This window comes from Austrofundulus limnaeus, unplaced genomic scaffold (genome assembly GCF_001266775.1).
Source record: "Austrofundulus limnaeus strain Quisiro unplaced genomic scaffold, Austrofundulus_limnaeus-1.0 Scaffold58, whole genome shotgun sequence".
Classification (NCBI taxonomy): domain Eukaryota; kingdom Metazoa; phylum Chordata; class Actinopteri; order Cyprinodontiformes; family Rivulidae; genus Austrofundulus; species Austrofundulus limnaeus.
The window spans coordinates 320,169-331,453 of NW_013952460.1; the positions used below are offsets into that span (position 1 = coordinate 320,169).

The 11,285-nt window shown below is 36.9% G+C and overlaps 1 protein-coding gene across 2 annotated transcripts in view; it reads left to right on the forward strand.

Annotated features, from left to right (window-relative positions):
• The first annotated feature begins 524 nt into the window (after nucleotides 1-524).
• Nucleotides 525-11,285, forward strand: part of ppfibp1a (PPFIA binding protein 1a) — a 27,260-nt gene continuing 16,499 nt past the window's right edge. Inside the window, exons 1-2 of one of the 2 annotated variants that reach the window (XM_014009431.1) lie at nucleotides 525-656; nucleotides 10,737-10,816. In XM_014009431.1, coding sequence (XP_013864885.1) covers nucleotides 10,753-10,816 — 64 coding nt within the window. In that variant the 5' untranslated portion in view covers nucleotides 525-656; nucleotides 10,737-10,752. Of the gene's footprint in view, nucleotides 657-5,305; nucleotides 5,318-10,736; nucleotides 10,817-11,285 lie in introns of those variants that run through there. The other variant, XM_014009432.1, reaches the window with a different exon arrangement.

Here is an 11,285-nt window from a genome sequence, read left to right on the forward strand (position 1 = left end):
TGAAGATTACAGCACACTATTGATTTTATTTTATTTCTCCAAGAGTGCAGAGACTTCTCTTAAATGAGTAGGTTAAGAAAAGTTTAAAAACACTAAATTATTTATAAAAGTTTAAATGCTGAGAACGAAGCATCTTATAACAAAAAACACTATAATTTCCCCTCCATGCTCTGTTTAGATTTAAACTTATTGTAATACTTGCCTCATATCAGTTTATTTGTTGCAACTGTGGCAGATGTATCTTTCTACAGTTTGCGATGAAATAAAGGAGGATTAAGACTCTCTCTTGTGACCCCCTGAAGTTGTTTTAAAAATCTGTGATAAATAATAAATAATTTATATTTTCTTGTTTTAAGCAATAGGTTTTGAAAATTTATCTAAAAAAAACTGTATAATTTGTCATGACACCGGAAATAGATGAAAGATGTTACTGTGCTGAACGGATATTGGACTTTTACTTTGAAGATCCAGCTTCCGGTATATGCTGCGTCAAGTTAGCTCGACGTCGTCCTGAAGTGAACGACAAACTTTTCAATTTAGATTTCAATGGGAAAGTGAGCTCCAGAGCATGACGCTCCGGTGAAAAAAAAAGTCCTCAAAGTTTTTGGAGTAAACCTTCAGGAGACAGTTGTTAGCTTATTTTCTACCTGAAAGCGGTAAGTTGACCAAAATTTGATAGAACTTTTTGCGGTTTTTGTAAGGATAAACGCGGAGACTTTAAATTGTTGAAGCTTCGACCGTGGACACAACAAGTCGCTTTTTGACTTTTAAAAAAGGGCGATTTTATAACTCTTTTGGTCATATGTTTGTGTGAGGTAACTCAAACCGTGACCTCTGGTTTTTATCTCGATAAAAATGTTTAAATATTAGATGTATAATCAGTGATTTCATTGGTTTTCATTGTGTGGTGGCAACCATAAAAATTAAGGTTTTGTTTTAGAATTTGACTTTCTTGCTTTGTTTAAGCTCAGCTTGAGGCATGTATTTATGATAAACGTTGTTTATAGTAGAGCACTAACTGATCATTGATTTCACAGGCGAAAAGAGGGAAAAAGCAAGCCAGTGACATAGCCTTTTATGGTATATTAAATCATGCCAACATTTTACACTAGCATGCAAGTGATAGCACTCCTGTTAAACTGCAAATAAACCTTTTTGTGTAGAAGATAAACTGATCTCTAAAATGCATTCAAGTATTTAAGCATCACTATTGTAGTATTTATGGTTGCATATAATGTTCAAATGGAGGAAATGACCTACACATTATACTTTTAACTGGAATTTAGATCTAACTAAGCTTATTATGGTCGCAGTTCATTCAGTTATCAGCAGAAAAAACTGAGAGACAAACTAGAAAACTTAATAAATATTCTTCAAATCTTGTTCCAGCAATTCAGCAACCTTTGCCAAAAAAAAAAAAAAAAAAAAAAAAGAAAATTATAAGATGATAGCAAAAAAAGTGTTTACTTTGTCCTGAAACTGTAAAGTAATCCAGAAATGGCAAGTAATCATTTCAGAAGTCCACTCGAGGTTTAGAAAACCAGTGTTTTGGTCACAATCAGCAAGCTTTTCTTCATGAATAATAAAATAGAATTWAAAAAACCATTCATTTCATAAGCATCAAGATGAATTGATCATTCTTTGAGCTTGTGTAGTGAGTAGTGGGACATTTGAATGTTAGAGAAGAAAATAAGTTTGACTAAATAACAGCAAAATTTGAAAACAACAAAATATGTTAAATGTAAGACGTTTGCTTGTTTAAAACAATAAAACAAGACAAACTTAAAAAATGTATACTTTTGGCCATGCTCCCCTTTCTTTATCAGTTTTAGCGTAACAAGCAGAACAAAGTAAAATGAGCTCATCTAAACATAAAGCTGCTAAAAGTGAATATGTGGTAATTATTACTTAGAAATCATTAACGTTTAAAGTGAAAAGTTTTTTAAGATCGTCATGCCTTGTAGAAACCAGTGTCGTTTCAAACTGCAAACCATGTGAAGAACTTAAGACATTTGCACCACAAGTGCTTAAAACTTTGTCAGATCATAAATAATTGCCCCAGATCCCCGGCTGGAATCTGTTTTGCATTAATCATCATTTAGAAAAAGATGCAACTGCCTAAACAAAACCTGGGTTTTAAAGCTGCTTCTGGTCTAGTGTGGTCTTTTTTATTTTTTAATATTTATCTCAGACTTCAGCAGCGTTTGTTTGGCCAGACTTCCTTTAGTGTACATCTGAGGAAAAACCTCCCCGTGAGGATCAGTGTGACCTGCTGGCAGCCCTCTGCGTACCTCTGGTGTCTTGGCTCCCAGGCAAAGAACTGAAAGCATAACAAAGGATTTTGTTTCCCTTCACATCAGTAGCCATATTTGCACACAGACTGTATTCACCGAGATAGCTGCTGGCTCACAATATTCATGCTGGTAAAGATGTTGAAGTTTGCTTTAAACGTACACATTGTTGCCTATTTTAAAAGTCCCAATTTTTAGTACTAGCTATTTTAGTTTTTTAATCAGGTAAAACAAAGACATCTGTCTTTGGTCCTGGGGTTAACTCTACATTTGGCTCGTAGTCTTCTGGTTCTTATCTTTATCGAAGCCATGTGTCCAAAAGATTGACAGGGGCCCTTCTATGTCAAGGACCTTTTTTTCCTGATGCCTGGCATTCCTTACATTCTTGGTGTACAGTACTCTTGCTGTGGTGTGTTTTGAATGAAGGGAGGTGACACTTTAAAGACCACTTGATATATTGGGATGTTTACATGCCTTTTAAAAAAAATCAGTTAAACTGTTAACCTAATCTAAAACATTTGACTCATATGAACATACACAGGCATTTAATGTATGAGCTGCTCAGATGTTTTATTTTTTCTTAATTGACTGCATTCAATGCTTCAGTGTCTAACAGAAGTTAGGGTTGTTGAGCTTTTCGTGGGATTACAGGAAAATGTCAGGAAGACGTTTCTCCACAGCGTACCAGGAAACACTTCCTGTCCTTCCTGAGCAAACGTCTTCCTGAGTGTGGATGCTTGTTTCTATCCTGTTTATTGTCTCAGCTGTTTTTCTAGACACTTCAATGTGTTGAAGTCMTTTATCACAGTTCTGTTTTACCCACACTTTGAGATTATGACAAGAATAAGGTCCCAGATTTTGGGCTTCYTCATTAAACTCTTGATAACAAAAGCAAAAGAAGCTGTGTTTCTCTTGGCTTGTTCAGATTTCTTGCTCATTTCCTTCAGCTTCTTTAGTGTATCCCCCCTCCAATGTGATTTTTTATTTTATTTTTTACCTCGGATGTAGTTGGGGCCACGTGGAAAACTAGCTGTAAATTGGGATCAGTGTTGCTGTGCTGCCATGTGAGTCCATGAAAGACAAAGACTTGTTTATGCAGCGTTTCAGTGTGGCCGCCTCTGCAGCAGAGAGAAAGAAATAAAACACTAGTTTAAAGTCTGAGCTGACGTTTCTGTCAAACAATCTGACCTCACAGCAGCCCAGACTAAAAGTCCAGAACATCTCTRAGGGGGGTTGAGGGTAAACAAAGGGAGAGTGTTTGATGGGTGCTTTGGCTTTACTGGAACCAACTTTTATGAGTCCATTTTACCTGTGTTACCAAGTATAATTAAATCTTCCTGATATTAAAAAATATTTTACATTTTAAAAAATGGTATATTCCATTCTCTGTTGCTTTTCACACAAGTTACACCTTACTTTCAAAATAAGAGTGGCTTGTACAAATCGGGAAAATACGAGTTTGTTGTTTTGTGCCTTTCTTGATTACTGACACTGGAAAAATTACAAGCTTTGTTTGTTCAGGTGAAGAGTTTTTTTTTTTTTTTGTAAATATGTCTTTACAATATCATTATTACAACAGACTGTTTGGACTGCGATAAATCATAGGGTTATTATGTACCATGCATTCATGTCCTGCATGCTGTTATATTTGGTCATCCATCAAAGTCTTACCAGCCTTTATGCCCACACCTGGTTTAGATGATYGTCATGACAGAAGAGRGAGGAGTGAAGAGAATGTGGGTTTATCTCAATTTAAATGTAAATATAGATTTTATTTACTTGTTAGACCACAGTCTTTTGCCTATAAGGGATTATACAGGCCAGTACACCAATTCTAGAAAAAGTCAAATTGTTGGTGCAACTTTAAATTATCTTATTGTTATAAAATAAATTCTGCATATAAAGAAAAATCTAGTCATGCTGCAAACTTGAGTTCTATGTTTTGTTTAGTTGCTAATTTAAGTTTGTATAGAAATCAATTAGAGAATGTCAATATTTAAAGTTTTCTTTAATTAAGTTAATGCCCAAAATGCTACTTTTGTCTGTTTTGAATTAGGGATACAAGTTATCGATTAATGGATTAATCTACAGTTGATTGATCTTACTGATTGACTAACGATTAATTGATAAGCGGCCATTTTCCTAAAAACCTGACATTTCTCTTGAATCAAGGGTTTTGCTATGACATGAAGGGAAAAGTTTTTACACACTAAATAAAAACAAAGTACAGTTTGTTAATTTTATAAATTTATTATGCCAGCTGTATTAAACACTGACTGAATAAAACAGAAAACTGTGGATTTCTCACACATTATTAAATTTGGACATATTTATAAAATATAACAAAACAGGAATCTGTTAGGTTGCTATTTGGGGGAAAAAAGGAATGAAAAAAAAATTAAAACACTTGGTCCACCCTGAACAGAGAGATGTAAAACTAATATTTAAACACACTGTAACATTTTAATCAAAATACTTACTCAAAAACAAACAATAAACATGACCTGAGAGGGGTAAACATGCAAATGAGTACTGGAACTGTGTTTGTTTACATTCCCTCCGGTTCTATCTGGGCTGGGCTGATTTGACGTCAGTTCATTTGATTTGTTCAATGTCCGGGTTACGTCACACAGATGAGATTAACTTCGTGTTAATTATTTGTTGTGACCTAAGGGCTCGACACACGGGAGGCGACYTCGCTCGCTCTCCATTCATTTCCTATGGAGCCTGTGCGGTGAAGCGACAATCGCTTGCCCTCCTCCAGCTGAGCGACCGGCGAAAATAGTGCATGTGAAATTTCGCGCTCGTACACGTAGACGTGCACACGCGAGCTTGCGACGCGACATATGAAAGTTAAAAATGTTCAACTTTTGTCGCTGTCGCTTAGCGTACAACCAATCAGTGAGGGTTTCATTGACTGACCAATGAGAGGAGAGTATGCTACACACTGCCGTTAGCTAACACTTTCACCAAGGGATTACTAAAAAGCTTTGTGGGAATTTATTGGCACCAGGGTGAAGTTTATGGTAAGTTTTTCCTCATAAAACTGTATCTTGATGTGTGTTTGTTTTTCAATATCATTAGCATCGCAAGATTTGTTTAGTTTACACGTCCGTAATGCACACCCGCCTTCAGAGTCAAGAACCAATCAAATTTTGTGAAGACAAGCGACCTGAGAGCGCGATTCGCAACGCTGCGATCGCTATCGCGTCCCYTGTGTCGGGTTTCACCCTGGCTGCGATGACAGCRGTTAATCGCTGTAGTTTGTCGCTCCCCYTGTGTCGAGCCCTTAACTTGTTTTTGTTTTGTTTTGTTCTTTCACACGGAGTTACTCGACAAGATGAAGCTAACGCTAAAGTTAGCTTACCGTTCTGTCGTCCTGCTCTCTTGTCTTTAGCGTCTTACTGCTGGAGACAGCCTTCGGTACTTTTCCTTCATTATTATTGTGGTGTCGCAAATAAAGCTAAACAAGATTTGCGTGTAATTATGATGCRGGCCGGTGTTCTCTGCTCAGCTCAACGTAGGGCCGGGGTAGATAGTACAGGCTGAGAGAACAGCGGTGCCCTCTACTGGATGAAGGCAAAACTACACTGGAATAAGGTTTAWATGGATGTTTTCAATTAATCGAATGGAAGAAATTTTAATCTAATAAACTATTATTCYACAATTAACCATAAGTCGATTAATTGTTTGCATCCCTATTTTGAATAGAACACGCTATTTGTTTTTTCAGTTTAGAGTAAATTAGGCAGAATAGGCACAAGGACTACATTATAACTGATAAACTGCAAGTTGTCAGTTTTTCTTTGTTATAATTGACTAAGCTTTCAAAAGCTGATTACAACCAAACTCTAATGCTGAAAGCTTTAAATATGTCCACTCATCACCCAATGTTGTGGCATTTACATCTGTTGCAGCCTGATACAGAAGGAAAGGTGTTGTCTTTCATATTCTGGAGGGCAGACAGCCAAGAGATTATAATCACAGCATGGTATCAGCTTTATAATATAACATTTTAATAATGCTGTCACTTGTTGATGTGATGAACAACTGTGTACAGGTTTATGCAGTTATTCTTCYATTTAATAGACAACAAATAAATGAGATGTACTACAACATGCCCACATCTGAACTCTCACTGCAGTTTTTAAAGGGGTCACCTTTACTACAACTTATACTGTCTCTGTTGCAACGAGCCAATATAGTGAAAATGCACATCTGCACCACAGCTGGAAGTAGGTTATTGAAGGAAGACTGGTGAAGGAGTGTGTGTTACAAAAAAAACAGCCTTTGTGTCTGGTCAAATCATCCCAGCCCGAACCCCCCCCCGCAACCTCCTTTAAAAAAGAAAAAAAAACCTCCCCCTTCATACCTCTTTCACTCTTTCACATCTGGTTGATGTTAAAACCGCAACTTGACTAAAGGGAAGCCATAGTTGACTTTCCTGATTAGACTTTTTTTTTGTAATTATAAAATTGAATATTATTTTTGAATTAAATGGATTTTCATATTCATATTTTGACAAACTGGGTTGACTTTTGAGTGCAAAGTGATTTGTGATTTCTATTCTTTTGATTTAGGATGCAGGTCAGGATTTTAGGTATTGAAAGTGTTTTTATAGCAAGAATATATTTAAAACAGATGTTATAAAAATGTTTTGTGTAGAGCGAATGTACTGTCAGGTAAAAGTCTGGGAAAACACTGATGTTGGTATAAAAACACTAATGTTAATATAATGTTTGACAGTCAGACAGTCATGCTGAGATCGTGACCAGGCGTGCTCAACTGAGACAGAACTCCTCTTTGTTTCATTCCTGCCACATTTAACTCAGTTGCTTTTATTTTAAATTATAACACTGTTTTTTTGAGATTCTTTAAATCCTTTTTTGACACTTTGTCACCCTTTTGTGATTAAAGGCGCAGTGTCTGCATCGCTTCTTTCTGATGCTTGTTGCACAAACTTGTTCTGATGGAGTTTAATCTCAGGCAGCATCTCTGACAGTCTGGTCCAAACAAGTTTGTTTCTGTGGCCACAAGATACCCAGAGCAGGGAAAAAAAAGAAATTGCATTTGTTTGATCTGTTTACAGGAAAGAATCCACATGTGATGTCTCAGGGTGTATTTTCAGGAGCAGCAGGCTGTGTGTGATGGAGTCTGAACAAACAATGAGCAACAATAGTCTTATGTCACAGAGAAGGAAAGGTATTTGTYGCCCTGTTATGCAGATATTGTCAGAAGAATCACTGTTTTTTTGTCATTTATTACTTGTTTGAAAAAAAAAACACAATATTTCACTAGCTGCTTGCTGGAGCTGTTTCTGTTCAGTGTTTAGAATTGTTGGGGGAAAGTTGAMTGGAAGGAAGAGGGTGAAAAGGGTCAGCAGGGATGTCGGTGCCAGGCATTATGTTATGTTTTCAGGAGACTAACCTGCTCAGGAATGTTTGTTGAGAGCGGTGCACACTCCCCCAACTCTCTGCGGGTCACTTTAACTGTCATTAATCATAACTACACCACACCGACACTTGTTTGCAGGACTGAAGTGGCGGGCTCTCATTTGTGGGCATTTCTCTTAAGGTTTAAGCTGAAAATTCTTCATGGATGATCTAATCATCATCATCATAATGGAAACATTTCAGCATTAAAATAAACTTGAGAAATAAACAGGCTGTTTTACATAAAGTGCCATGTTCTGGTGCAAGATAAGCCCTCATTCAATCTAGTTTTTGGGAAATGAACCCAAAATAGCCGTAATGACTTGCATGTGGGTTATTAAAACCCTGTTTGTACAGCGCTGAAGGGGATTTCTCATGAAACTAATAAAAACAATTTAGAAGTAGCTTTTATCAAAAAATGGCCCCGATTTTGCCTCCACACCGWTTTTCATTTTATAAAAAATGTTTTCATCTTGTTTATGTCCTTGTTTCTTTTTGTTTATTAAATTAACTGTCTTCAGCATTCACGTGGCAGCAATAGTTCAATTCTCTACAAATGAAAAGCATCACCCTGGGTTTCTTTCATTTGTTGAGGCAGCTGACTAAAAGCATGTTTGTGTCCTGGTGAGAATAATAAAGATTTTCATCAAATGACGGAAATATCTTTAGAGGTAAAAATGTCGGTAGGATGTAGATCTGTGGTCCTCTTTAAACTTGAGTCCCCGGATGATCTTTGAAGTTGAATAAAAAAAACCAGGTTGTGTTTTCAGTTATTGGCTTTTGCTAGAATACATTAAATTTCAAGCACTGTATAACATTTTTAGATAAGACTGAACCCCGTTTTTTTTCCCCGGCTGTGTTTAAAACAAGGAAATGAAGCAATTAAGCCTAGTTTTAACAACAAACCTCAGTTCACATGCTGAGGCCATTGGTATAATTACTCTCTTTATGCTCATTTCTTACAGCGTGGGGTGCCACACTGTGACCCCTGAGAGGGAGGAAATGAAGCAGAGCCTGTAGTCCTGACCCCCCTTCCCCTCTCCTGCACCATGGGACGTTTAAAAAAATAATAGACTTTCTGTTGTTAGCTCTTGGCTCTCTGCATACTGTACACTGTTTTCTTTCAAATCAAATTTTGTTGGAAATGATAAGTGGTTAGTAGTAACAGAGTGTTGAGAGACTGTACGAGTTTGTTATGGAAGTTTAAGATGCTGAACYTGCCAGCACTACAAGGCCTAAGACCCCTCGGGAGAGTACTGCTGTTATTCCTGATAGGAGCGTCCATTACTGCCTGAGCACAGGAAATAAGGGCTGCTGGGTAATAAGTTCTGAAGATCGCTTTGTTTTTGGTCTCTTAGGCAGTTAAATGATGCTACACAGACTGCAGGGTTAATTTGGTGCAGCAGTCATTTGGAGAGGAAGAAAGGGACCTTATGCTGTAATGTGTAATCATATTTTCTTGTATTTTACTTGTTTATATTTTGTATTCTATTTGTTCTGGTATATTTGTAGTATAGTGGCAACTGAAACAATTTAAAGAGGGATATTATACAAAATACATTTTTGAGCTTTATGTTATGATATAGTCATTTCCTCATCAAAAACATAACCATAGTGTTATACCATAGTGATAATTCTTGAATCTCCTGTTGTAGCCATGTGGAGCTGCCTAAACACTACAAAGCTCCGCCTATTAACACAAAGCTCCTCCCTGGAGCTCAGTCTGCAGCTGAGCTTCCACCCCACAGAGCACCCTTACATCGAAGTATTGTTGTGAAGACGTACTGAAGTGGGAGTGTCTGAAAAGGTAGGYCATTCTTAAAGAGACAGAGGCCAGTTTCAATGCATTTAGATAGACTCTGGTCTGGTGCAACAGATTTCAGAGATCAGCTGATACTGAGATGAGAAGCTCATCTTYTCCATCGATCTTATCTACCTACGAAAGGATCTGAAAATCGACCACTGTGCCCTTTTGCTCAGCCGTGAGCACTATCTCATGTCCAATAAAAACAAAGTTTGAACAATAACCTTAAAACAATGCCGTGTTTTCTAATAAAATAAGATTGGAGCATTAATGTGACCTTATGTGTCAGTTATTGAAAAAAAAAAATGGTATCGACCGAAATCAGAATCAGCAGGTTAGGCTTTTTAAAGATTAGTGATCAGCCCGAAAACCTCAATTGGTGCACCCTCAATTTTTCTTATAAACAGCATTTTCATAACAACTGAAGGTACTAGATTGTGGTATGGAATTGAACTATGTACCTAGAAAATACATAATACCCCCTTTTTAAAATCCTGAAGTTTTCTTTTCTAAAAAATTCCATCTTGCTTTGCAGAAATGGATGGCTCAGCAAGTTTTCAAAATGTTGTTTGTTTTTAAGGCTTTGCTTTTTCCTGCACTTGAGGATCACAGTTCCTAGGACACGATGTGACCAATTTGCTCGTTATTTGACCTACTTGTAGGAAGTGGCTCGTCTTTCCTGTTTTTCATCACATGTAGTGGGCAAAAACATCCCTCTGACCGAGTTCCAGTCTCACAGTCAACTTTGAGACCTCACATGTGTGTACACTGTTATTGACTGATTATTGTGTCGGCTGAGGAGGTTAGATATACATGTCAGGATGTTGTGGGCAGACCTCTGTAGGAGCTATAATTGTTCCTGTGGTTGTAAGTTTTTAATTAGAATAGCTGATGAAGTAGTCCCACCACGTTGTCATTTTAGAAGCTTTTGTTGAGTTTTCAGTCCCTCTAATTATCCCGAGATTTTATTGTTAACAACTTGTGAAAGGTTTTTTTTTGCCCTCATCGGTTTGTGTAGTACTTCAAAGTTTTGTAAGGTTTCCACTCATCCAGTTTTCAATAAATCATCTAACTCATGACTCATCTGGCAAATAAAGTCGCTGGTTGAGAGTTGACTCTTCGCAAAACTCTGAACAAATCTTTAATGGATTATTTTCTCATGTTTTTTTAAAATCCTTTTTAAAACCTACCTCCTTTTCTTCTTTTCAGCTTTATCTAGCAGAAGATGATGTCAGATGCCAGTGAGATGTTGGCAGCAGCTTTAGAGCAAATGGATGGAATCATTGCAGGTAATCACACTTTTAGTTAAGTGCTTTTTATTGTGTTTTAATTGTTGTTTTTATATCTGTGATCTGTTTTATTGTTTTTAATTATTTTTMCTTTCTGTGAAGCACTTTGTGATGTTTGTTGTCTGTGAAAGGTGCTATAGAAATAAAGTTTACTTACTTACTTACTTACACATCMAACACTTGGATTTTAAGGAGCTCTTATTGAAATGGGCATAGCCAGTGTTGTATAAAGTACCACAAAGTGATACTTGAGTAAAAGTACAAGTATTAGGGGTGTAAGAAAATATCGATACACTGAAATATCGCGATATTTCATTTTCCGATTCTGTATCGATATTCTAAAGTCCTGTATCAATTTTTTATTAAGTTTTAAAATGTCAACCTTCCTGCCAACTGTTCATTTTTATGTTGTAGTTCAGCCTCTGACCACTAGTTGGCAGCAGCGAGCCAGCCATTTGGCTCCTCTACC